Source organism: Hemicordylus capensis, chromosome 5 (assembly GCF_027244095.1).
Source record: "Hemicordylus capensis ecotype Gifberg chromosome 5, rHemCap1.1.pri, whole genome shotgun sequence".
NCBI lineage: Eukaryota > Metazoa > Chordata > Lepidosauria > Squamata > Cordylidae > Hemicordylus > Hemicordylus capensis.
Genome location: NC_069661.1, coordinates 210,759,121 through 210,787,104, shown reverse-complemented (window position 1 = coordinate 210,787,104; position 27,984 = coordinate 210,759,121). Strand labels below are relative to the sequence as shown.

Below are 27,984 nucleotides of genomic sequence, written 5' to 3'. Positions count from 1 at the left end.
CCTCATTAGCTCCACCCCTTCTTCTATCAGCATTGCCGCCACTTCTCCCCCTCCTTGCAAACTCAGCCCTCTTCTCCTCACCCCATGCAGGACTAGGCTAAGAAGACCAACTGAAGGGTGGAGGTGTGGGGTTTGGAATCTTGAGCACCTATTTGCAGGTAGCACCTTGGTGCACATGTTCCACACCACTTGAAAATACCACAATGTATTTGGCCACACACAGAGCCCACTAGTTTCCTTTCTTCTCACAAACATGCACTTACAGTATATACATTTTTTAAAGCAAGTCTTATTTCTCCTTTTCTCACAATATAAACATTTCTGGGATATGTCCTTGGGCTGCAGTCCTATGCACACCGTGAAGCTATTCCTATGATCAGTACAAAGCAGGCCAAGAGAACCTAGCCCACTTTCTACTGATCATCAGAACCACCAGGCTCGTGGGTGAGCCCGGTGGTTCCAAGGCAGCTAGCCCGCCTAATTCTCCCTCCCCTTAAATGAGGTTAATGGAGCAAGCACTCTGTTAATCTCATTTTTTTGCTCGTGTGCTGCTGTGGTGCACGGTGACACATGAGTAGACCCCCAACTGAGAGGCTGCAGGCTACCTCCTGGCCTCAGGGGTCTCTCTGGAATGCCCTGCACACTTGCATGGGGCATCCTGGAGCTTCTGAGGGCTGGGCGGCCCCCAATCCTCGCAGCCTCCACCGGCTCCGTGACAGAGCCGGAAGACGTGTGGGCAGCCAATCCAGCTGCCCAGGGCTTGGAGGCTGCTCATCTACGGGGAGAGCCTGCTTGCAGAGGGCATTTACACATGCATGGTGGTGGCCAAAATGGCCGCTGCTCGCCTTTATGGAGGCCCCAAAGGGCCAAAAAGACTACATTTACTCAGCTGCGGCGGTGATGAGGGAGGCGGCGGGGGTAAGGGGGAATCCTCACAGACACATGCACCCCACCCACGGCTACAGCAAGCCCCCCAAAGGGGCTACAATACAGGTAGTTATTTTTCATTTTTAAAACTTAAAAAAAAAAATTAAAACAAATTCGCAGACCTGTCGGACCGGACCCGGGGGGGGGGTGGTCGATGGAGGCCGGACCAAATTGCCCCAGTTCTGTTCGAGGCCGGTCCAGCCTTGAACCAAACTGGGCCAAACTATTCCGTGCACACCCCTACAAACGGGAGCCATTTTATTCATTCATTCATTCATTCACCACCTGATATAGAAATCTCCAGGCAGTGTACATTTTGTAGCTCTGAGAAACAAAATGGGAGCCGGAAATAACCTCCGTGTTCATTTCTGGCACCGCTGACCCAGGGATATGTGAGGTCAACATGGTTTCTTTCCCCCGCAACGTATGCCGAGGTCAGATGCCTTTTACCCAACTGCAGATACGTGGATAGTGACTCCATGGATAATGAGGTTTCCCTGTACTTGACTCTTTTGGATTGGCCTGGTTTCCAAGCTGTGCCTGTTAGGTTGCCTGTGAAGAGAAGGTAATAATCTCAGAATCCTTAAAAAAACAAAAAGAAATATTTCTGCATAAAGACACACACATTTCAAACAGGATAAGTTTGAAGTTGTCCAATTAGTAATTTCAGTTAAAATACCTTGATTTATATGGAAGCCCTAACCCCTCCCCATCTTTTACCCTCAAGAGAGGTGAGAGAGTAAGAGAAAGATAAGGGAGCTGGCAAGAGGCTTTGCTTAAAGTCCCAGGGATCAAAGGTGGGGAGCTGCTTGCTTGTTAGTAAAAGAACTACCCAGAGGAAACGCCAGTCCACCATATCTCCCACTTTCCCCCTCATTTGCTAGACCTCTGAATGTTGCCAAGGTCTGCCAGTGGCATTTTTTTAAAAGGAAAGGAAAAGAATAGTGCCAAGCAAATGCTGGAGAAATCCAACGCCTCCTCCTGAGGGCTTGGTTGGGGTGCTGAGTGAGGAGAAAAGGGCTGGCTTCCTTCTGGAGAAAGGTAGCCAGGGCTCCTACTTGTACTGGACTCCATTTGCTTGCAGACTGGGTGCTCCCATTTTGCACAAAGATCTCCAGAAGGTCTGCTCAACCTACTTTGAAGGACCCTGGGAAATCAGATTACTGGGTGGGCTTTGTTTGCTGGCTATTGGCCAGAAAAAGTGCCTGTAAAGTATTCTGACACCTGATTGGTTGAGAGCAGGGCAAGCCCCTGCCCACCCTTTGGGGAGTCACCCTTGGGCGGGAGGGGGGGGAAAGAAAGATGCATCCTGATTGGTGCTGGGGCACTAAATATGCAGTTTGGGTAGTGACTATGTATGGTGATTAATTGCTTCATTTGGGGGCAATGTGCCACTGAGCACCCTAAGAGGGAGGAAATGGCTTTACAAAGGAATTTAGAAAAAGGACCAAGAGCCAGTACCATCCTCTGGCAAGCAGCAGGAATGCAAGAGCAACATTCAAGTAAGAGAGAAAGGCAGATAGAGAAAAAGATGGAGAGGGTTATGTTTGGTGAGAGAATAGGGGGCTGGCAAGGGGGGGGCAACACCCCTCTGCACCAAATGAGGAGCCTCCATTGTATCAGGTTGTATTTTCATGGCATGGATCTAAACATGATCACTTGTTAATATCTGAAGATCAATCTGCAACGAGAAACCAAAAAGAAAGCCTGCGTGGTGTAGTGGTGAGAGTGCTGGACTAGGACTGGGGAGACCTGAGTTCAAATCCCCATTCAGTCATGATACCTGACCTACTTCACAGGGTTGTTGTGAGGAGAAACCTAAGTATGTAGTACACCGCTCTGGACTCCTTGGAGGAAGAGCGGGATATAAAATGTAAAACAAAATAATAAAATAAAATAAAAGATCCCCCACAAGACTGACCAATAAGAAACACACACAACCTAATTGAATAAATCTGTCTTAGGAAATATGTTCAATCTTTTTGGTTTCTTGTTGGATCCTAGTACTGGAATCCATGGTATCCCAGTATGCTTTACAATTTTTCTTGTTGTTTAAAGGAACAGCTACAGGAGCAAATGTTGACAATCCTGATTACATGTAGCATGCAGCTTTCATGGTGGTCCCCATCCCACCACAAACCTGAAATATATACATATTTTTAAGTTATCACATCGTTTTAGGAGTTGCGGCTTTTAAGCACGTGTTTATGGGTAATTTTCAGTTCACATGGATGCTCAGAACTGTATGAGAAACTGCAGACATGACCCAGCTGGAGTTACACATGTTTAATTTTCGTTCATTTCTGTGAGAGAATTAAATGAGCTTAAATGCCTCCCATTGCAATTAATGGGACCTAAAAGTGTTTAACTTGGTTAGAATATGTTCTGTTTTTTCCAAGAGGATTAGGCATTTATTTTTAATAGGTATTATTATGAAATGCCTTGGTATTTTGCTGCCAAGCAGGATTTTTTTTTTACTTTAAATCATGTCTTTAAATATATATATATATTGGGGCGGCAGTCATTCTGGGAAACCAATAAGCTGCCCTGATTCCCCAGGAGAACAGTACATTAATCCACCCTCCAGTGAGCAAGCCAAATTACAAAAATGCTCCGTACTCTGGTTAGGCAGTTATGTAATGTACAACATGTACCTTAAGGACTCTGAGCCCATGTAAGCTAAAGTAAAATAAATTCCACATCCAGTAATTAGTGCATTCCTATGCTCTCTGGCCACTGCTTCCCACAATCCTCATTTTAGTTACTGAAATTAAAGCAGAGTGCTGTCAAGAAGCTTTCCAGTGATGTCATTCTAAAAGACTCAGACCCTAGAAAGTGTTCATTAGCTTACCGGGGCCCCGGGGCGGGGGCAGTGGGCGCTAGGGCAGGGCAGCCCCCGCTCACCCATTTTTTCTCTGCTCCTCCCTACATTTTTACAAACACTTTTAAAACGGCTATATTGTGATTTATTGGAGAGCAACTAAGGTGGTCAAACTTGGCCCCTACTTTATTGGCGCCACTGATGCTCCCCTTGCCCCACCCCCCCACCCCGTCTTGTGGTAGCCAGCATGAATTGTTCCCTTTGCTAACCAGGATCCACCCTGGTTTGCATTTGAATGGGAGACTACATGTGTGAGCACGGCAAGAGATTCCTCTCAGGAGATGGGGCCACTCTGGGAAGAACATCGGCATGTTGCTTGCAGAAGGTTCCGAGTTCCCTCCCTGGCATCCCCAGGTTTGGGCTGAAAGAGACTCCTGCCTGGGAGAAGCCGCTGCCAGTCTGTGTAGACAATGCTGAGCTAAATGGACCAGTGGTCTGAGTCAGTATATGGCAGCTTCCTATGTTCCTCTGTAAACATTTAGGCTGGCTACAGTCCTGCATGGGCTACCTAATGGCACAGCGGGGAAGTGACTTGCCTAAGGAGCAAGAGGTTGTTCATTCGAATCCCCACTGGTAAGTTTCCCAGACTTTGGGAAACACCTATATCAGGCAGCAGTGATATAGGAAGGTGCTGAAAGGCATCATCTCATACTGCGCAGGAGGAGGCAATGGTAAACCCCTCCTGTATTCTACCAAAGACAACCACAGGGCTCTGTGGGCACCAGGAGTCGACACTGACTCGACGACACAATCTTTCCTTTCCTTTCCAGTCCTGCATACTCACCCAGGATATGCCCGAGTGGAAGGGCGTCCCTTCCATGAGGCAAAGTGAAGTGGTCATCTCAGGCAACATTATTGGGATGCCAATGAGGCAGTCAGAAGCCCTCCTGCCTTTCCTTTAAAAAGGTGTGGAGGAGAGGAGGGTGTGTGCCTAGAGGGTAGCATTGGGCACCCTGCCTCAGGGGTTCAGAGGTCTTGAGCTGCCGCTGTCCCCATTCACAGTGATGTAGTTGAGCTTTGATCAGAAGGAAACAGGCCATGAGCCCTTTCTCACAATTGAGTGACAGTGCTACCCGGCAGGAGGCAGGGAAGGCTGCTCAGACTTTCCTTCCCCACAGACAATCCTTGGTCTGTGCTGGGCACACGGATCGCATGCCCACACAGACACCGGCTGCCCCCAGCAGCGCAGAGGTTTAGGGCCGGGATCACTTCGGATCACTGGCCGGGAGCCTGTTCCTGGGTTGGCAGCGCATGGCACTGACACACGAGCACTTAGTGCTGGTTAAGGGCACCCTTGCACCCTGACTAAGCAGCAGGCTCCCTAAGCAGGTTTGCTGCCTCCCGGCAGTACGCATGCACAGCCAAGAGTGGGCTTGGCTGCCTTAGCCTGCTCTTGGCTGTGCATGTGAACAGCCTCTGTGTCTTCATTTCCCTTAGGAACATAGGAAACTGCCATATACTGAGTCAGACCATTGGTCTATCTAGCTCAGTATCGTCTTCACAGATTGGCAGCGGCTTCTCCAAGGTTGCAGGCAGGAATCTCTCTCAGCCCTATCTTGGAGAAGCCAGGGAGGGAACTTGGAACCTTCTGCTCTTCCCAGAGCGGCTTCATCCCCTGAGGGGAATATTTTGCAGTGCTCACACATCAAGTCTCCCATTCAGATGCAACCAGGGCAGACCCTGCTTAGCTATGGGGACAAGTCATGCTTGCTGCCAGTGGACCAGCTGTCCCTTGCCCCAGAGCCCCTTGCTTCTCTGCTACAAGGAGAGGCGTCAACGCCAGCTGTGGCAGCAGCCATTGTTTCTGGCCCACAGAGCTTTTGCATCCCGGTGGAGTCCCACCACCTCCTCCCAAGCCAGTCCCCACTGTGGCTGCTGTTGGACATGAATGACTGAAGCCGCCTTCTCTGCTTCCCCCCTGAAATGTTTCCTCCCAGTGAATGGAGGTCGCCTCTTACGCTTAATCCCAGCCTGCCACACCAATCTTTCCTTCCATAATCCCCCCCGAACAGCTGTGCTGTGATTGCATTGTGGATTAGAAAATGCCCATTTCCTGCAAAGCAGCTGCTGGCTGGCTGGATGGATGGACAACATGTAATAATCATGGAGGGGCATGAAGGGCTTTGGGGGCTGGGAGGAGGAGGAGGAGGAGGAAGAAGAGGAGGAAGGAATACAAGGCAGATAGGATGAGTTTGCTACCTTCAGTCCTAACTGGAAGATGAGGGGACGTAAAGGCACTTTCCGAGTCCCACAAACAGGGCAATTTGCACATTAAACTGGAGCGACTGGAGAAGCCTCCAGAAGGTAATTTCAATTTGTCCTCTTGATGCTATTTCCAAAGACAGCTGGGAGAGAATGTGGCTCTGTAGAGTGTGGTCAGGCTGTTGTAATAGGAAGTATGCTATCCTCTCATTCTGATGAGAAGGAAGGAAGTTGTCAGGATTTCCCTTCCACCTCCTCGTGTTCCCTGCTGTTTTCTATCCTGTCTCCCAATCGGACTGCTCCTAACTCCAGGCTGACTCGCTCAAGTACATTTGTCCTCCTTTGAAGTCCATCTGTATACAGGAGATGCAGTCAGCTGGAATGGATAACCACACAGCTTTCGCAAGCAAGATTGATGAGCAGGGAGGAGAACAGGGTCATGCTCACAAATCTTTCCTGCAAAATCTGTGTGGAATCTGCGTTCTGTCATCATTTTAGCAGATGCATTCCTGGGTGGGTAAGTTTCAGCAGAAGACAAACGCTTCGATCAGAACAGATCCTTTATCTCCTTCCCCTCTATCCTTTCTGTCCATTCTAGGAAATGACCTGGAATCTTTCCCTGGACCCTGAAATATCCAAAGGGACAGAAGGAAATAAGGCTTCATTTTGGCCATAAGCCAGGGATATCTTGAATGCGTGAGGTAGAACCCATTGCTCTGTGCTGAGGGTGAAAGTTTTTCAGTTGTTGTCTCTTACTGGAGATGCATTTTTATAGCACTGTCTGTAGAGTTGCAACTGGGGATGATGGGAGTTGTAGTTCCACTCTAGAGATCCTCTGCTGTTTGATGGAGGCAATACTGAGCTACAGGGACCAATGAATGTTTTGATTAAACAAAGTTTCAATCCAGCTCTAATCATGTACAATTCATCAGTCACTTCTCTCTCAGCCTAACCTACTTCACAGGGTTGTGGTGAGGAGAAACTTAAGTATGTAGTACACCGCTCTGGGCTCCTTGGAGGAAGAGCGGGATATAAAATCGACGTAAAATTTGGGTGGTATAAAAATATGTAATAATAATCTGGTTCCACGCAGTGAACAACCCAAGGTTATCTTTTTAAAACTTCAGTTTGAACCCTCGGGTTGTAGTGAGTTTTGGCTCCCCAATCCGAGGGTCCACACAGCCTGTGCGTCATCTCAGTTAGGAACCACAGGCTATGATAACTGATAATGGAGTTGAGTGAGGAAACTCCTCCCTCCCTCTGGCCACGATTGGCAGTGCGGGCTGTCCTTCATGTCCTTCAAGCACAGCCAGTTCCCTATCCTCTCTGCAGTCTCGCTGATTGCAGAGAGATCACTCTCTGTGATGTCCAAAGTCGGACAGGAGAGTGGGGGGGGTGTTTGTGAGCATAACTGGGGCTCTATTTGACCCATGGTTCTGCGTTACATGTGAATGCAGCCAGTACGTCTCCTGAAGAATGAAATTTATTTTATTTTATTTTATTTTATTTTATTAGTTAGTTAGTTAGTTAGTTAGTTAGTTAGTTAGTTGTTAGTACATTTCTATACCGCCCCATACACAAAAGTCCCTGGGCAGTTCACAATCTTAAAACAACCACTAAAACATTAATACAATTAAAACAATTTTAAAATACAAATAAAACCTCTAAAACCCAAACCTTTAAAACAATTTAGGGCTTTATATGTGATAACCAGCACTTTGTATTTCGCCCAGAAACATACAGGTGAAACTCGGAAAATTAGAATATCGTGCAAAAGTCCATTAATTTCAGTAATGCAAATTAAAAGGTGAAACTGATATATGAGACAGACGCATTACATGCAAAGCGAGATAAGTCAAGCCTTAATTTGTTATAATTGTGATGATCATGGCGTACAGCTCATGAAAACCCCAAATCCACAATCTCAGAAAATTAGAATATTACATGGAACCAAGAAGACAAGGATTGAAGAATAGAACAATATCGGACCTCTGAAAAGTATACAGTGTACTGTGCTTGATTGGCCAGCAAACTCGCCTGACCTGACCCCATAGAGAATCTATGGGGCATTGCCAAGAGAAGGATGAGAGACATGAGACCAAACAATGCAGAATTGCTGAAGGCCGCTAATGAAGCATCCTGGTCTTCCATAATACCTCATCAGTGCCACAGGCTGATAGCATCCATGCCACGCCGCATTGAGGCAGTAATTGCTGCAAAAGGGGCCCAAACCAAGTACTGAATGCATATGCATGCTTATACTTTTCAGAGGTCCGATATTGTTCTATTCTTCAATCCTTGTCTTCTTGGTTCCATGTAATATTCTAATTTTCTGAGATTGTGGATTTGGGGTTTTCATGAGCTGTACGCCATGATCATCACAATTATAACAAATTAAGGCTTGACTTATCTCGCTTTGCATGTAATGCATCTGTCTCATAGATCAGTTTCACCTTTTAATTTGCATTACTGAAATTAATGGACTTTTGCACGATATTCTAATTTTCCGAGTTCCACCTGTATTGGCAGCCAGTGTAGTTCTTTTAAACTGCGTGTAATGTGATCTCTCCAGGCAACCCCAGACACCAGCTTGGCTGCTGCATTCTGTTCTAAATGATTCTTCTTCTTCTTCTTCTTCTTCTTCTTCTTCTTCTTCTTCTTCTTCTTCTTCTTCTTCTTCTTCTTCTTCTTCTTCTTCTTCTTCTTCTTCTTCACCATCATCTTTATGGTGCCCTTTGAGTGTGCAAAGTACTTTGCATGTACAGTCTTCATGTAAACCTTGCAACAACCAGATAAAATGTGGAAGTGGTGTCCACATACTGTAGCTGGGAAGCTGAGACTGAGAGGGAGGCGCTTGTTTTCAGTACTGAGCTGCAGTTCCTCCACACAAAGGTCCACTCCTGGCTTTCTTCCCACAACCTACTTTGTGAGTGGGGAGCCTTTTGGTTGTTGCTATTGCTAAGCACAGGGTCATCACATCCATTGGACAAGGGGGGTACACATGTCCTTGGGTCATCAGGGTCTAGGGGCTGCCACGGCACCCCCTCCCCCAGGGCACCCCCCCCCCATGAATCACTTGCCAGCTGGGAGCACGAGGCATGGGATATTTTATTCTCTCAACCAGCTCTTTGTTTGCTATGCCGACTGGGTGTTATTTCTCGCCCTTGCTCCAAGCAAGGAAGAGAAAGAGCATCCAGCCACTGTGGTGAATGAAGCATCCTCTGGTAATCATCAAGGGACATGCACCTGCCCTTCCTGCTGCTGGCCACGCCCCCTGGGTCAGCACATGAGTTATACTAAGGCAGGGGGGGTGACCAATATACTTGTGAGCATGTACAGTGGGGGGGTGGGGTGGCAGCAGCAACCTTTCCCTGGGCCGTTAGTGAGTCCCCTATGCAGCTAGCTAAACAGATGGGAGACATAAATCATTGCTGACCCACTGTACATCACACAGAGATCTACTAGTACAAGGCTGGCCAACTTGAAGCTCTCTAACTATTTTTGGACTACAACTCCCATCACCCCCAGCCACAATCCAAAGTTGCTTATGTTCACGTACACCACAGGCTTTATTCTCACGATTATGCCTTAAATCACATTCTCTATTTCCTTTGCTGAGTGCAATTGAAGATGGCTGAAATCATGGTACTTCTGCTACTCCTTCGAGGCGTTTCCCATCAATATACTTCCTTCTTACTGGTAAACCCTTGGTGCTGAGAGGACTGCTCCTCCTAACCCGAGCAGCCAAGAGCAATAAGGGAATCTCTTGTACTTCCTTGCTTATTGCAGATGGAGCTTCTGAAGTACCTGCCCTGGCATCGTGCAGTCCTGGCTGTGGTCCTGAACCTGCTGGCCCTCAGCCTGTCCACCACAGCCCTGTTCGCCAGCTATTGGTGTGTTGGCACTCAGAAGGTCCCCAAGCCCTTGTGCGGGAAGACCAAGAGCACCAAGTGCATCGGTGTCCCCATGCCTCCTGACGTAGGGACTGGCAACTTCTCATCGCCATCCCAGGACGTGGTGCACTATAGCTGGGAGACCGGAGACGACCGCTTTGCCTTCCGGTACTTCCACACGGGCATGTGGCTTTCCTGCGAAGAGAACATCGAGGAAGAGGGTAAGGTCTCCAGTGAGGCCAAACAAATGGCCTTATTCTTTATGCATTTTAATGTACGGCTCCATGTATATAGCTGCCTCCTTACTAGGGCACTCAAGGCAGTTTACAGGGGTGTGTGTGTGTGTGTGTGTGTGTGCGCGCGCGCGCGCGCGCGCGTTTTAAGTAAGGCAGTTCATACAATCACTATGAGGGTAGGACAAGGATCCTACCCAGCTTTGGGAGTTGTGCAAGTGATTTTCTATCATCTGTTAGCAAACAACTAGGTAGTAGGAGGAGCAGGAATGAATATCTGGAAGGCAGGAGTTGGGTAGGACTGCTTTTCCTCCTACCTTGTGAAAGCGCTGGGTAGGGCAGCGCCATCCTATTCAGCTCCCATCTCACAGACATGATCTCCCTCCTCCTCCTGCCTAGGTTTTTGCTAGCACACAACTGAAAATCAGGAGTGCGCACAGCTCTTGAGGCTGAGTAGGATGCTTGTCCTACCCTCTTAGTGAATATATGGACTGCCTTAGCAGGTCACAATCTGAGAAACAATATGTAAAACTAGCTGGGCTGGGTGCAGAACATCTGCACCTCTAGTTCTCCCCCCCACCACCATCATTTTCTTCGCCCGCATGCTGCGACCCCCATTTTCTCCCCTCCCCCCCGCCACTTTGTTATCCTCCTCGCCTCTGCTGGTACTGCCGCTTTCCTCTCCCCCTGCCAGTAGCTCGCTTGCAAACTCTCGCAAGAGCTGCCACACATGGGATTAGTGACGGGTACGCCTTAGAGAAATATATAGAGAGAGATGACTGGCCAAGGGCAAGGAAAATAAGGAAATTCAGGCACCCACCCTTTCATACTGTTATATAATGAAATAATGTAGTAAGTAGATGGAATAGTCACTCATGGAGGGAGTTCTGGGAGGAGGAAGAGCCCAGCAGCAGTTGCTTCCAGTTGAGCCAATATAAGGTTCACTGTCTCACTTCTCCCTCTGCCATGTTGAATGTCAGCAATGGTTATACATGCTTAGTTCTTTGGGATCCGTCTAGTGCCAATCAGAGTGCTGACTATGAGCAGAGGTGGCTCATTGCGTGTTGCCACTTGAGGAGATGTGCAACATGCTGCTCCCTGCCTCACTGGCCTCACCACGCAACTCACTGCCGTACCCTGTGGGGCAGAGTTGGAGAATCAACACTGCCCCTCTTCCCCTTATTGGCCTCATCATTGGCGGCTTGCTCTGGTCAGGGCTGCTGCTTGCTATAGCAGGCAGTAGGCACCTGCCAACCAATTTGTCCCTCACCACCAAGCACTCTCCCCGCTCTCTCTCCTCCAGCACAAAACCTACCCACTTTGTGTCCTTCATTTGTCCTTCATGTTGGGAGCAGATAAAGTGGGCAAGATTCATGCTGGACGGGGGCATGGGGAAAAGAGAGAGCAATGGTGCCACAGCTCGGCCATGGCAGTGAGAGACAAATCAGCGGCTGATGGAGGATGCTCACTACCTGCTACAGCCAGCAGCAGCACCAACTGGAGGAGAGAGTGTGCCACTGAAGGTGAGGCCAGCTGGAGGGAGAGGGGTGGTGTCTGTGCTTGGGCTCTGGCCCAGGGGCATAGTAGTGAGTCAGGTGGTGGGGCCAGCAGGTAGGACTAGCAAGGAGAAATTTTGAAAGATTTAGGATGGTAGCGGAAAGGAGGTGGGGTGGCGGCAGCAGCCTAACTCACTGCCCCATGGCTTACTCTCCATCTGAGGCTGTGGCTTCACATGGTCTTATGGGGAAGTTACTGCAATTACTTCCTTCCTTGCTTGCTTTCATAAGGGTTTCTTATATATAGCTTCAGGATAATAGCGGGGTGGGAGCAGGGACAACAGCCCTGAAGGTTAGTGGTCCTTGAAATCTCAGTGTCTCCCAATTGTTGGTAACTCTCTTCACCTGACTTTCATCTGCTGATGAACATTGTGCTCAAGATCCTTAAGAGAAACCATTGTATTTTGCTGCAGTTAGGGTGGATGGCTTTATGTGATCTGGTTCAGTATCTTTGTTGTTGCTGGTGCTATCCAGTATAACACAGAATCAAAAGGTCTGACTACAGAACATTTTGTGGCCTTCTACATCCATACTGACGTATCTGTGATGAACAGGGGAGAGAACCAGCCTGTAAAAAATCCTGTCCTTAAATATTATCTGGAAGCAAGTTCCAATGAAATAAATACAATTTATATTACCTTAATTATTTATAAATGCAAGCAAACAAACAAAGAAAGCAAGGGGGAAAGGATAGAGAACCGTTCTGGGCAGTTCTGTTTGAAATCAAACTAAATTCTAACTGAACCGGCAGTCCAGTTCATTATAATAGGCCAGTGCTTCCGTTCCTGCTGTCGATCTGGGTCAAACTGGGTTGGCCCAGTTCAACCTGGTTCAGGACACTTGTAAAGCAAAGGGGGTTCCTAACTCTAAAAAGAAGTTGCAAGGGTGGGTGGGCAAGAGGTCACCTTACCTGCAGCTGTGCGGTGGCGGAGGCTCCATGGCAATCCTGCTGGTGTACTCCTCTGGCAGTGTAGGCCAGCAGGGTCTGGTTCCTGCCTCTGCACATATGAGGAGCCTGGAACCCAGACCCGACCAACCTGTGCTGCAGGGATGGAGCGCTACTGGGGCCGCTGCCATGGAGCCGCTGCCGCCGCCACCGCACTGTAGGTAGAGAGCCTTCTCTTCCACCCACCCCCTTGCAACCCCCTTTTTAGAGGTAGGAATCCCCTTTGCTTTTAAAGGGAATCCTTACCGGATTCCCCTTTACAAGCATCTCACACTGGGTGGAAGCAGGTTAAACAAGTTCGATCCGAACTGGGCTCAGTTTGGTTTGAACTCAGACATCCCCCTTTGGAGGGGGGCAGTCCAGCTCAAGCTCGAGCTAGTCAAACCAAGCTGGTTCAAACTGAATAGGCCTCAAATCGAACCCGTTCTGCACACCCATAGGAAAGGACTAGGTGATTTTCTTAGGGCTAGTCTTTCCTGGGTTTGATTTGTTAGGGCTAGTATTTCCTAGGATTTGATTTCCTAGTGTGGGGATTCGCTGCAGGTGATTCACACAGCTTGTGGGAGGGGCCACATTTCTGAAGAGGCACAGTTTGGAAGCAGCTCTTGAGAAGACAAGGCTCAGACCAGGGGAGCTTTGCTACAGGAGTTTGCTATCAGATATCAAAGGAGTGTTGCAACGGGTTTAGCGGAGAAGTGTGCAAGGAGGTGCTAAAGCGGCCTCTAGCATGAGTAAGGTGAATACTACCCCACTTTTATAATTTTCTTGGAAGGTAGAGCTTAAATCTTTCAATAGCTGACAACTTCAGTTAAGACTTTCAATATATTCTTTGTAAATATTCTAAATAGCTAATAACACTAGTTATGAAAGTAGAATGCCAGCAGGGGAGTAGGTGCTTCCCAGTGTATTGCACGGAGTCTTGCATGTATGACTATCTGCTTGAGGGGCAGAAGTCATGGGTATGCGCTCAGTGCAAATAGCTCCTGGCTCTCAGGGAACAAGTTCATTCTCTCAAAGCAAAGATGGCTGACCTGGAGAAGTTCAAGGATGGAAGAGAAGAATGTGGATGAGACCTTCAGGAATGTAATAAAGGTATGCCAATCCTAGGATTACAGCTCCTCTGCTGTCATGGAGAATGAAGATTCCAGGGAAGGAGGACATCAGTCTGAGGAAGAGGGGGATGCTCCCTTAGAAGGGACCCCTGCCTTAGGTGATGCGCCCATATCCTCTTGCACAGAGGATACTCCTCCAGGGGTTGGGGGCTTCCTAGTAGTGGGTGATTTGATTGTTAGGGACATAGAGAGATGGGTTTGCAACTTATGTGTAGACTTGTCTGCCAAGTGCATAGGTTGCAGATTTCACTCAGCGACTAGATAGGCTGTTAGGCAGTGCAGGGGAAGAGTCCACTATTGTGGTTCATGTCAGCACCAACAATGTTGGGAACTGCGGTTGGGAGATCCTGGAAGTCAAATTTAGGCTGCTAGGTAACATATGGAAGTCCAGGACCCCCAAGGTTGCATTCTCTGAAGTGTGATCCAATTCAGCTTACATGCAAGTGGAACACTGCCAGGGAAGTTCAACACAGATGCATTGGACTTCAGAAGAAGAAACATCTCAAAAACAAGTTGACTGGTAAAAAGGAAACTGAAAGGGAATGTCAGGAGAGTCAAATCATTCCAGAAAGCATTGAACTTATGTCTTCAAACCACAATGATAGAAGCTCAGTTGGAATGTATACCAAGAAGGAGGAAAGGTACCACCAAGTTCAGGAGGACGCCAGTGTGGCTAACAAGTAGAGTCAGGGAAGCTATAAAAGGGAAGAAGACTTCCTTCAGAAAATGGAAGTCCTGCCCAAATGAAGAGAACAGGAAGGAACATAAACTCTGTTAAAAGAAATGCAAGGACACAAGAGTTTGAGGCACATATCGCTAGAATTGTCAAGGGGGATAGCAAAACCTTCTTTAAATATATCAGAAGTAGAAAACCTGCCAGGGAGGCAGTTGGACCCTTAGATGATGAGGGCATGAAAGGAATTATTAAGGCAGATAAGGAGATTGCAGAGAAGCTGGATGTTCTTTGCATCTGTCTTCATGGCAAAGGATAATGATCCACTCCAGAACTGAGTTCTCAGGCTTGGAGGCTAAAGAATTGGGCCAATTTGAGTTGATGAGAGAGGTGATTATCTTGAGGTGACTCTTGAAAACCTAAAAATTAACAAATCACCAGGGCCAGATGGCATCCACCCAAAAGTTCTGAAGGACCTCATTTTTGCTGATCTCCTAGCAAAAAAAATGTAACTTGTCCCTACAGTCAATATCTGTACAGGGAAGTAGGTAATGTAACTCCAGTTTTCAAAAAGGAATCCTGAGGGCATCTGGGAAACTACAGGCCAATTAGCTTAACTTCTGTGCCTAGTAAATTGATGGAAAGCATAAAGGACAAAATTGTTAAACATATAGAATAACAGGCCTTGCTGAAGGAGAACCAGCATGGCTTCTGCAAGGGCAAGTCTTATTTCACTAACCTCTTGGAGTTCTATGAGTGTCAACAGGCATGTGGATAAAGGGGATCCAGTTGACATAGTATACTTGGACTTCCAAAAGCTTTTGACAAAGTTCTTCACCAAAGGCTCTTGAGTAAACTTAGCAGTCATGGGATAAAAGGACAAGTTCATGTGTGGATTGATAACTATTTGAAGGATAAATGGACAGTTTTCTCAATGGAGGGAAGTAAGAAGTGGGGCCCCCAGGGATCTGTACTGGGACCAGTGCTCTTTAACATATTTATAAATGATTGAGAAGTTGGGGTAAGCTAAACTATTTAGGGTAGTGAAATTCAAAACAGATTGTGAGGAGCTCCAAAAGCATCTCTACAAACTGGGTGGGTGGGCAACAAAATGGCAAATGCAGTTCAATGTAAGCAAGTGTAAAGAGATGCATATGGGGGCAAAAAAAAACCCACCCCAGCTTCACATATACACTGATGGGGTCTGGACTGACAGTGACTGACCACAAGAGAGATCTTAGGGTCATGGTAGACAGCTCAATTAAAGTGCACAGCAGCTGTGAAAAAGGCAGATTCCATGCTAGGGATAATTAAGAAGGGGATTGAAAATAAAATGCTGATATTATAATGCCCTTATAGAAATCTATGGTGTGGCCACATTTTTAATACGGTGTACTGTTCTGGTCACCACATCTTAAGAAGGACAATGTAGAACTGGACAAGGTACAAAAATGGGCAACTGAGATGATCAGGGGCATTTCATAGCTTCCTTATGATGCAAGGCTACAGCATTTTGAGCTTTTTAGTTTAAAAAAGAAGTGACTATGGGGAGATATGATAGAACAGGGATGGGGAACCTTGGCACTCCTGCAGATGTTGGCCTACAATTCCCATAATCCCTAGCTATTGGCCCCTTGGCTGGGGATTATGGGAGTTGTAGTCCAAAAACAGCTGGAGTGCCAAGGTTCCCCATCCCTGTGATAGAATGTAATTATGCATGGAGTAGAGAGAATGGGCAAAGAGAAGTTTTTCTCCCTCTCTCACTACACTAGAACTAGGGCCATCCCATGAAACTAATGGCCAGGAAATTTAGGATCAAAAAGAAGTACTTTTTCACACAGAGCATCATTAATCTATGGAATTCTCTGCAACAGGATGTGGCAATGGCCAATGGTTTCGATGGCTTTAAAAGGGGCTTGGACAGATTCATGGAAGACAAGTCTACGGGGTGGATTAAGCTTTTGCTGCCCATAGGCAATCAAAGATTTGCTGCCCCTCTCTGTCCAGAAGGAAAGGGGGTGGAAGAGGAGCTTTGTGGAGAGGAGGGAGATGGCCTCTAGATTATGGGCGGCAAAAAGGCTTAATCCACCCCTGCCTGGCATCAAGGCTTGCAAGACGAGCCTTCTAGAAAGTCGCACAAAGGGCTGGCCTTGCAAGTGACAAGCTGCTAGCCTGGACGAAAGAGTGACCCCCATCACATCAATAAAACATAGACCAGCAGGGGAGAGGCGGGAGGACCCCAGCCCCCCCCCACACACACACAGCTTTTGCAATGCTGCTTCTCCCCACCTGTTCTCCATCTCTCCTCATCCTCTCTTCTTTCCTACCCCCTCCCACTGCTTCTCTTCTTCACTCACTTCCTTCTACAGTCCTTTCCCATTCGCCTTCTTCCCCTCCTCCCACCCTTCCTCCTTCTCCCCACCCCCTCTCCCTTTTACCCCTCCTCCTTTTCCCTTCTCCATCCACTCTTCCGAGTCTTCTGAGCAGTTCCCGCCTTGCAGTGCCCTCCCTGCTTATTTTCTCTCCATTCACTAGCTGGCTTTTGAACCTCAGCACCCCTCTCTTGGGAGACTTCGTCACAGGCACTCCCTCCCTCTAAACTTGCTTGCTGTGCAATTTCCACCCACCTGCTTTCAAGTGGAGCTCTGGGACTCCGCTCCAGCCAAAAGCACTTGTGGGGAAAGCCAGCTCCACCCCGTCCCACCCCCCACTTTAGAACATGCACACACAGCCTGGCCCCGGAGACTTTGGATCTTCTTTCTGTACATGTAGTCCTCATGGAAACATTCACCAGAAGCCCAGGGCAGGGGGCAGGGCAGGGGTGTGAATTTGCTACACGTCTTTGGAGCCCCTCATCCCAATTCTGCGGGAAGCTTCTGCCCCGCATATGGTGGTGGTGTTCAAATGAAAAATGGAAGCGAAGGCGGTGTGCCAGGCGTTTTCTGTCTTAGGGCATGCACCTTTTGGTTTCTGGGAAGAAACATTTAGCAAGGTACTGCAGGGAGCAAAGCTGAAAGGTGCAACCTTTCAGGGTGATGAGTGGGGAAAATCAAAAGGAGGGATCCTGCTGTTTGAGTGAAGAGAGTTGGAGAAAGTCCCTTGCAGAACCGCAGGTATTCTCTTGTAGTCCAGCTGCGGAAGATTGTGAAAAGGGGCGACGAAGAGGTTTGGGGGAGGAAAATTGTTTCGGAGGGTCAAAAATTTGCCGCTCCTCAAAATTTGCTGCCATAGGTGAGTGCCTACTTTGCCTATGTGTTAATCTGCCCTTGCAGGTCTATTAATGGTTACTAGTTTTGTGGCTATAGGCCACCTCAGCCTCAGAGACAAGTTGGAGGGGAGCAACAGCAGGAGAGAGGACATGCCCTCACCTCTTGCCTGTGGGCTTCTCAGAGACATCTGGTGTGTTCCACTGTGGGAAACAGGATGCTGGGCTAGATAGACCTTGGGCCTGATCCAGCATTTGTTTAAGGTCAGGGTACAGTTAGTAAGGGCAGTTTCTTTCAATTGCTCATAAAGTAATAAGTGGGGACTCCATGAAATGTGCAGATTGTGCCAAACAGGGAGGGATTCTGAACTCCAAAGAACTGGGTAAAATAATACAAAGGGACTTAGAGTTTAGTCGGGGGGGGGGATAACAAGATGATGTTCAGCTGGGGAGGACAAAATAACCTAAAAAACAAAAAAAAGCATACTTCCAGGGAATATAATCTGCAGTTCTAAAAGCTTGGAAAGAGTAATACAGTAGTAGTAATAAAGGCCAAACAGTAATAAAGGGTGTACAGGTTGGGTACTTATTTATGGCCTGATATAAAACTGGAAAAAGACTTAGCAGTCTTCTATATGAGGTTGGTAAGGTCCCCACTTGGCCATTTTTAAAGTGGCTTGACCTTCTTCTTAACCCCTGGTATTTGTGTTTACTTGGTTTCAGTAGAAGTGAATGAGAACTCTTAAATTAAGTTGCTTTTTTCTTATCTGTAAGCCCCTTTGCAGACTTTTCAACCTTAAAAAGACATCTCCTGGAAAGCCAGAGCACCTGCTCTGGGATGCAGAGTGCTGCTATCATGTCCTTGATGCTGTGGGGAAAATAAAATGACAGCCAGGGGTCATGCGCACATGATGTCATGCGCACACGAGTGAGGCCAGCCCTCCAGAGCTCATTCCCAGACAGCTTTTGCTGGCTGGGTACATTTAATTTTCCTTTCTCTCCCTTCAGCGAGGGAGAAAAGGGGAAATAAATGCTCCCAGCCAGCATCCACTGGCTGGGAACATGCTCTGAAGGACTCACACTGTGCCTCCAGCAATTAAGCCATACCCACGTGTGTTTGACGTCACACGCAAGGGGCATCACTGGCAGGGCCTCTGGGGATGGGCATAATCTGTGCTTCCATTCCCTGGCTCCGCCACTGCCATACATTACCACCTCAATGGGAACTAGGCTTTTGTCTTTTTGAAGCCATGATGAACAAATTATCAGTGTATTAAACTAAACCATGGCCATCTCATTGATATCAGAACCCTGGAGAACATAACCTAAAAGCATCCCAGAATAATATTCTCCAGAGTCTTGAAGCAGCTAAGGAGAACTCTTCTCCTTCTTCTTTGGTACCTTCTGGGAGCATTCACTATTTCGTTCTCTTTTAGATGAGAAATGTCGCAGCTTCATTGAACTTTCACCTCCAGCAGAGAGAGGTAGGATTGAGAGCTTTTGTTGGTCTGGTTTGACATGGGTTCCAGTGTGCCCTTTTAGGAATAGGCATGATCCTACATTTGGGCATCTGCTGTTAGCCAGAGCTCTGAAGTCTGCTGTGACATGGCAAATCTCTGCTTTGTGCCTTTTGATACTGAACTTTCTCCTGTTTCCAGTGTCAGCAGAATTGCAGTAAAAATACCCTGGTTTCACTTTGTTTCAATGAACAAAATAATGATGGAAACTTGGCTGCCTAGCTCTTCTGAACATTATAGAAGGCTTGAACAGGCTTTGAAGAAAGGGTTGAGCGGTCCAAGAGAGAGATTGCTATTTGTTTACTACACTTTGAAACCTGCAAAAGTCCCAGAGTATTTTTCTTTTGCATTAAGTGGATATTGGAAGACATCTCTGATCAGCAGGCCACTCTGTAGTACTTGCTAGAGCCCACACACCTGCTTCCAATAGCTGTAAATAGTTACTAAAGGGGACCACAAACCTGTCTAGCCCATTGGCTTGTCCTGCACACCTGGTCAAAGAGCTTAGTCACGCCTTCGTCACTTAAAGCATCTGGCAGGTCTTGACAATTAGCTAATGAGAAGGATGCATCCTTCATGCCCCGGGGCCTGGAGCAGCCATTCCTCTTCAAGCCTCTCATCTTGTACTTACAGCCTGGGATTCGGTCCTCCTGACCAGAGGTGCACCTAGGTAACTTTGGAGCCTGGACCTAAAGGCTTTTGCCCCCACCCCCCACCACAAGATAAGCTGCAATGCACTATTTTTTAATATCAGAACATGCTTAGGGAAAGGTGGCAACTTTTGTTTTGTACTTTTAGAAGGAATTATGGATAGGATACTTCCCAATGGCCTGCACATACCACCTTTAGCATGGAGAGCCCTGCCACTTCGATTAGCTGACTGTACTACTGTTTACACCAGAATATGCAGAACAGGGGAAGGAAGGGGTAGAATCAAAGGGGGACGAAAAACAATGAGGAAAGCAAAGGAAGTGAGAAAACCAAGGAAAGACAGAGAGGAGAAAAGGAAAGACGGCTGAGTTAGGGGAGGTGGGATGGAACGATGTAAAAAGCATGAGGAAAAGAACCAATATTAAGAGGAAAGGAAAAACCAAAAGGGGAGAAGAAGAGCCTGGGTGATAGTGGGACAGGGGATTGAATTTGGATACGGTGGTGTGTAGGCACCCCAGGACAGCTCGGTCTCGCTGAGGCTGGTTCCCACCACCACCACCACCGCGTTCCTTCCCCCCACTCCGTGCCTCCCCATGCACCTGCTGCAACAGAGCCAAAGCGGCGGCCACAGAGGTGCACACAGGCATGGCCGCACCGCGCGACTCATGATCAGCCTCCGCCAGCAAGCAGGAATGGGTGAGGGAACAGGAAGGAGGCAAGAGGCAAAGGCATGGAGGCAACGGCTGAGGGAGAGCACCAGCCAGCTACAGAGCCAGGCGACAGCAGGCCAATGTGGAGGGAAAGGCGGGTGGGTGGCGGCAGCAGCAGGCATCTCTCCAGCAGAGGAAGAAGTGGTGGCCAGGGGTGCTGAAGGAGATGAGGCGCTTTGCGGCCCGTTGGAGGAAGCCGGAGGGAGGCAGCAGGTGTCTCCCAGCAGAGGAGGCTGCCCCTGCGTGCCAGCCGGGTGCCTCTGGCATTGCACAGGCCACACGGCCGGGCCAGTGGCGTGGCACCGTGCAGGCCAGCAGTGGCCCACCACTCTTCCGTATCCACCCGGGATGGAATTTATGTGCCTCAAGGCCTGCAGGGGACCAGACATCCACCCAGAAGTCCAGGAGGAAGGGAATGTTTTGTTGTTGAGAAGTTTGTCCCAGTGGGGATCTTATATTTCATTTTATTTTATTTATTTATTTATTTTACATTTTATATCCCGCTCTTCCTCTAAGGAGCCCGGAGCGGTGTACTACATACTTGAGTTTCTCTTTCACAACAACCCTGTGAAGTAGGTTAGGCTGAGAGAGAAGTGACTGGCCCAGAGTCACCCAGCTAATTCCATGGCTGAATGGGGATTTGAACTCGGGTCTCCCCGGTCCTAGTCCAGCACTCTAACCACTACACCACGCAGGCTCTCTTATGCTCCTATACAGAGAGTGTGTGTGTGGGGGGGGTGGAGTCAGAAAGGAAAAGGGAGGGGAAGGAGAAGGAGAAAATAGATTTGTTCTGAATAAACTCTTAGTTAAATCTACATAAGATTACTTTGTGTTTATGAGGGAAGCAGCTATAAAACTGCATTCCAGATTCTTCTCTGTCATTCATCCATTCTCTGCTCAGGGATAATGGAAATGCTGTTTTCTCAAGCAGACCCTAAACAACTTGTATCCTACCAAGTCCAGCACAGCCTACCATCTGTACGTGGTGGACCTCCAGAGGCTTTCTAAATCTCCCCATTTTAATCTTGGGACTGAAAAACAGGGGAAACCATTCACCACCTGGCAGGCCACCATGCATGGCTGGTGGACTCCATTGGTCTTGATGGGGCACAACTAGTTCTAGTCTCGATGAGTCACAACATCTGTACAAGTTAGTCTTGATGGGTCACAAAGACTGTACTAGAGTCTCCTCTCTAAAGGTAGGAGAGACTTCTGCTTTGCCTGGTTGTAACCCAAATGTGATCGCTTTCTTCTGGTTGCACACAATAGGCATCCTCTGGCTGTCACTTGGTTCAGAGATGGTCTACATAAGCCTATTGCTCATTAGTTTCATCCTCCTGCTGATGGAGATGCTGTACACAGGAAACCCAGTTTGTGGACTCAAGCTCAATGCCTTTGCTGCTGTCTCCTCTGTCTTGTCAGGTAAGTGTTTTATCCACTACAGAATGCATTTTATGGAGAAGGAAAAGTACTCCTTGATGGAATAAAAGGCAGTCAAAGCGGGGCACAGATTCTTCTTCTCCAGAGCAGAAGCCAGAATTTAGAAGGCATGCAACTGTAAATGGGAGAAATGAGATGGCCACAAGAAAAGAGACTAGCAGGTAGGAAATAGGAAGATCTCCAGCTGGGACATTTGGCACTTAGGAAGCTGCCTTATACCAAGTCAGACCTTTTGTCCATCTAGCTCAGAATTGTCTGCACTGAGTGGCTGCAGCTCTCCCAGGTTTCAGGCAGGAGTCTTTCTCAGCCCTGTCTGGAGATGAACCTTCTGCATGCAAAGCAAATGTTCTTCCACTGAGCTAGGGTTCCATCCCCTAAGGAGAATATCTTACAGCAGACAGCTCTTAAACATAGTCATCCATCCAAATGAAAATCAAGGTGAGCCTTGCTATACAAAGGGGATGAATCATGCTCACTACCCCAAGTCTGGATCTTCTGTGGACATTAATTAAGACCCACAGGATATTATTACAGGAAGGTTTCCAATATCGCAGAGGTTACATTCCAGGAAAGCTGCACAAACAGTGAATCTGCCACAAACAGTGAATCTGGAGTGCTTAACCTAAACCCAAAACCAGGGTTAATCAGGCCTGCTCAACTTAGGCCCCCTAGCTATTTTTAGACTACAGCTCTCATAATCCCCAGCCACAGTGGCCAATAGCCAGGGATTATGGGAGCTGTAGGCCAACGTCTGCAGGAGGGCCAAAGTTGAGCAGCCCTGGGTTAGGTTCTGTACTCAGGCGACATGAATGGCGGAGACACTTAAAGAGTGTCCCAGCCTCTTGTGCCACCTCTTAAAGCCTCCCAGCTGGGAAGAGCCTCCTTGTGCAAATGCAAGGGTTGCACAAACATAGTTGCACGAGAGACAGCCATTATTTCCAATGGCCTCCATTGTGCAACTGTGTTTGTGTAATCCTTGCCTTTGTGCAAGAAGCACTCCTGCACAACTGCACACACATTCCATTAAAACACACATGAACGTTGTGCAGTATGTCAGCCACTAAGCCTATTTATACATCACTTTTCAACAAAACGGTTCTCAAAGCACTTTCAACAGAAAAAGGAATAAGATGATTCCCTGTTCCAAAAGGGCTCATGATCTAAAAAGTAAGGCAGCTCAGACAGCCGCTGGAAAGGCACTGCGCTGGTGTGGTATGGAATAGAAATAGTTGCTCTCCCCCTGCTAAAATAAGAGAGACACTACTTCAAAAGGTGCCTCTTTGCCCAAATAGCAAGGGTTGCTTACCAGCAGCTAGCTGGTGTGGTGATCCCTTCAACCCAAAAGGTTTCCCCTAAAACTTCTGGTTGTAAAGAAGTTACACTTCTGGGAGAGACTAACCATATGAACCTGAATAGATTTGTGAATCTGAACGATAGTGCAGGATGGATCATCACCTTCCTTTGCTCTTAATTTAGGCCTGCTTGGGATGGTGGCACACATGATGTACAGTCAAGTTTTCCAGGCAACTGTAAATCTGGGGCCAGAGGACTGGAGACCGCACTCATGGGACTATGGCTGGGCTTTCTAGTATGTGCCATTTGTCTATTTTTATACCACTTTTATTAAGACATTTGAAGATGCCTTCCATTGCGTCAGACCCTTGGTCCATCTAGCTCATTCTTGTCTACTTCAACTGGCAGTGGCTCTCCAAGGCATCAGGAAGAGGTCCTACCAGCCCTCTACCTGAGGTGCCAGGGATTGAACCCAGGATGTTACACCCATGTGATAGAGCTTCAATGAACTATGGTCACTTCCTTAAAACTGATCTGGCCCTATGGCAGAGTCATCCAGCAACTGCATTGCTGTGCATATAACATGCAGAATCATTTGCAGTGAGCTCACTTCACAGCCAGGGCCCATTTTCATCTATGTGGATTGGTCCTTAACTGCCCATGTTCAAGAAATGAATTCACAGGGGCTTAATATGATTTTAAAAACATATCAGCAAGGACTCAAATCCACCTTGGAGACCTTTCTCTTGCTTACAAGACTCAGCTCCAGGATGTCTGTTTACTGTCATTGTAATGACTCATCCACTGTCTAGTATTATGCTATTAGGAAACCCCAAGGCTTTGCATGATTCCTATGTAATTCTGGCCTAATAGCTAGGAGTAACAACTTGCTTAACACCAAGGGTCATGGTTAAGCTTTAGATTCAGTTGCATACATTGCACATTATTTGCACAACCCCAGCACATGGCAAACAAAGCGTGGGTGGGATATGCAAAACTCTCCATCAGAAAAAGAATTCTATAGTAGCAGCTAATCATAGGCTACATATTTCCTTGGGAAAGCTTCCTGCCCCTTCTGATTCTCACCGGCTGCATTTACTCTGCTCCAAGTCCCCTTTGTACTACTATGTTCTTTGGGTTTAACATTATTTGAGCCCTAGACTTCTTTGTGTATGCATACTTTGCTCACAGTTGTGCTCCATTATGGGCTTTGCTAATGATAGTCACTTTATACACCGTTAATGCAATTATTGTGTCTGACAAACACAGGAAATATAGTAATGGAAAAGGACCAGCTGGAGTCCACTCAAGTGATGTGGATCACAATGAAGTCCTGCCTTCATTTCAGAAAACATTTCTACCCTAGCATAATCTTAAATCACCACATTCCCACATCCAATGTTTTAATAACAATCTCTTTACAAAAGGACAGCCAGTGATCTGCAAAAATCACACAAGGATCCTGCTTGGCATGTGTACAGAGGGTGTGATTGTGATGGAAAACTGGTTTTTCCAAAAAAAATTCAAATTTGTTTGAAACTTTTTTTTACATTTGAAAATTTGAATTTTCAGTTTTTTAAAAAATATATCTCACACAAGGTCCCTGCTTGATGTGTGTGTAGAGGGTAAAGTTGTGCTGCAGAAGCCTGCAGCAGCATGTGTATAGGGAGTAAGATCATGCCTGGAACTTGCATGAAAAGTGTGAGCTTCCCACAGTGTACTGCAGTCTGGAAGGGACCTTTGTCTCTAGTTTGCCTAACAACACGCCCAGGGGCGTATCTAGGGTGGGGCAGGCAGGGCATGTGCCCCGGGCGCCACTTGAAGGGGGGTGCCATTTTAAAAAATTATTTTTTAAAAAAATGGCCGCCGAAAACAAAATGGCCACCGTGCATGCTCAAATGGCCTCTGTGAGGCCCTAGGCCATGCCAGGCCTCACAGAGGCCATTTATTTATTTTATTTATTGAGCATACGCGGTGGCCATTTTGTTTTCAGCAGCAATTTAATTTTTTTTTTAAAAAAAATTGCCACCGCACATGCTCAAATGGTCCCTGCAAAGCCCTAGAAGCTAGCGGGGGGACGGGGAACCTTTGCAGACCCCCCATGGCCTTTAGGAAGCTCCCCAAAGGGGCTACAGGTAATTTTTTTAAAAAAAATTAATATAAGTCACTGTACACATAATTCAGATTGGCACTATGTACAGAGTATCAGGGCTTGTGAATACTAAGCTGAAGCTTATGAGCTAGGATTGTATTCATTTGCTCTTACTTTGCTTCTTGTGATAAGTGAGTTAAATGTGAAGTCGTAATAATATGGCTATTAATGGTGAGTTTGTCTTTGAATCAGTGTGAAACCCTTAATATTAAGGCCCACTGGGAGTTTCTTGCTCTCTTTCTCTCATTTTAACTGTCTTTCTGAAAGACTAGAATATATTCCAAGCAGTGACACAGTTTACTCTGCATATCCTTTAATTATTTTCAGAGTATCTGGGAAAAGTCAAATTCTCCATTTATTTTTAAAACTTATATAATAGTGATGCTACAATGCATAGTAGAGAATTAGACAGACACTTCTGTTCAGTTTTCCAAGAACACCTCCACATAGTATTTGGGTATTGCATGAGCCCCAGCATACTGAAATTTGTAGTTTTCCAGCATTTTTTGGTCTGGAAATAGTTTTTGAAATATTAAAAGATTAACAAGCTTGACTTGTATTTTTGAGCTGATATGATGGTAAAGTTATCTGAAAGATGGGTGTCAAATGTTTGGTCAGGGGGCGCAATTTCAGTGCTTGCCCTAGGCGCTATTTTCCCTAGATACGCCTCTGAACACGCCCCCCCCCAGCTCCTTTTCTTGATCCCCGCCATGCTCCACTGTGAAAAGGAAAGCCACCAGACCCTTGTTCTCAACCTCTCTCTTTCGTAGCATGGCCTGGGCCTCCTTCACTTGCTGCATGGCCTCCGCCGTCACGACCCTCAACACGTACACCAAGTCAGTGCTGGAGTTCAAACGCAACCATGAGAAAGCCTGCAACGGGAGCTTCACAATGGACCAGTCTCAACACCACCAGTGCTTCTTGCCGCTGCAGTATCACCACAGAGAGCAGATCAGCAGCTATTACCAGCACCGAGAAAAACCTCTCCACTCTGTCTCCGAAGGCGTCGACTTCTACTCGGAGTTGCAGCAGAAGGTGCTACAGAGGGAGCCTGATGTAGAGCTGAATGAGGTCCTGGGAAAATGCGTCGGGGAGGATTCCTGTTAGGATGGAGAGTTCAGTGGAACAGTAGGAAAGTGGAAGGACTCTAAACCAACCATTTAGCCACCTCTGGGGCTCTGGCTTCTTTCATTCACACTACCTGGGAATTTGGGGTAGTGGGGGGAAGTATGGGGTATTGGCACTGATGTATCTGGACAGTACTGCAGAAACTGTTACCCTGAACTATTGAACACAAGAGCGGGTGATACCAAACATAGCTAATTTAAAGGAAACTGTAATGCACAGCAAATGTATTAATCCAACAAAGTAATCAAAGTCCAAACTCATTTTTTAATTGTACAGCTCCTCTTCAGAGGACTATATTGGAGGGAAAATTAAATCTTGAACTCTTGATACCAAATGTAGCTTGATACCAGAATGTAGTACCATGGAAAAAAGAATTCATACAGGTGCTCCAACTTTCTTGGATTCAGAGAATTCCAGTCTGACTTGTTTGATCTGTTCAAACATTACAGTACCGTTCAATATTTGGATCATAAACCAAATTCCTGTTTAATAGAACCCTGGGATTTCTGAATGGATGTGTACTGCACACCATGGTGGATGATAGTTGGCTTATTTACACTTTTAAGCCACCATAATTTTGGGGAGATTTCGATCAAGGCATGGGGAAGAGGTGGTGGACGATAAAGCAATCTTTATCTAAGGCTGCAGTCATAGGAACATAGGAAGCTGCCATATACTGAGTCAGACCAAAGGTCCATCTAGCTCAGTATTGTCTACATAGACTGGCAGCAGCTTCTCCAAGGTTGCAGGCAGGAATCTCTCCCAGCCCTATCTTGGAGATGCCAGAGAGGGAGCTTGGAACCTTCTGCTCTTCCCAGAGTGGCTCCATCCCCTGGGGGGAATACCTTACAGAGCTCACACTTCTAGTCTCCCATTCATATGCAACCAGGTTGTGTATGCTAAGGTTGCCGTCCCCTGCTTAGCTAAGGGGACAAGTCATGCTTGCTACCACAAGACCAACTCTCCTCTCCTATGCACACTTTCAAGAGAGCAAACTTACTGAACACAGTGAGACTTGCTTCTAAGTAAACAGTCACAAGATCGCACTTGGAGTTGGCTTCAACCCAAACCATGTCAGACATTCCCTTCAACTGAGACAGTTGTCAAATTGTCAAGAATAGGAATGCATTCTCTTTAATTTTTTGTGCATTCTGTCCCATTGTGAAAGAATCCAGCCTGAGGTAATCTACCCTCCAGGACTGTTCTGGAGTCTCCAGGAATTGGCACCAATCTCCAGATGACTATTGAAAGCAATCGTGGAGATTTTAGTCACTTGGAACTGTGGAAAATATTGGGGGCAGGTGGGGGGACCATTTCCAGAAATAGCTTCAGTCAGTGTTGGCAATCCTAATCTAGCCTATTAATATCATGACCCCAAAAGATGCCTTAGCCTGCAGTCAGCTTAAGCACAGTTACTCGAGAGGAAGCCCTGTTGGACCAAGTGAAGCTTGCTTCTGAGTAGAAA

General features: G+C 47.0%; 1 protein-coding gene across 2 annotated transcripts; it reads left to right on the top strand.

Annotated features, from left to right (window-relative positions):
• The first annotated feature begins 929 nt into the window (after window positions 1-929).
• Window positions 930-26,831, top strand: GSG1 (germ cell associated 1). Of its 2 annotated transcripts, XM_053256152.1 has the most exons (6): window positions 930-993; window positions 9,800-10,124; window positions 19,065-19,112; window positions 21,776-21,928; window positions 23,423-23,534; window positions 26,162-26,831. In XM_053256152.1, the coding sequence occupies exons 1-6, from the start codon at window positions 943-945 to the stop codon at window positions 26,496-26,498; spliced, it is 1,026 nt and encodes a 341-aa protein (XP_053112127.1). In that variant the 5' UTR covers window positions 930-942; the 3' UTR covers window positions 26,499-26,831. The 2 variants fall into 2 exon arrangements, with proteins under 2 accessions (XP_053112127.1, XP_053112128.1); XM_053256153.1 differs by lacking the exon at window positions 23,423-23,534.
• Window positions 26,832-27,984: the final 1,153 nt, after the last annotated feature.

What these genes read in the sequence shown, in the direction of transcription:
- GSG1 (XM_053256152.1), top strand. Translation starts at nt 943, where the DNA reads ATGCACCCCACCCACGGCTACAGCAAGCCCCCCAAAGGGGCTACAATA. An exon ending in CCAAAGGGGCTACAATACAG is followed by an intron (nt 994 to 9,799) that starts GTAGTTATTTTT and finishes TGCTTATTGCAG; the next exon opens with ATGGAGCTTCTGAAGTACCT. An exon ending in GACTATGGCTGGGCTTTCTA is followed by an intron (nt 23,535 to 26,161) that starts GTATGTGCCATT and finishes TCTCTTTCGTAG; the next exon opens with CATGGCCTGGGCCTCCTTCA.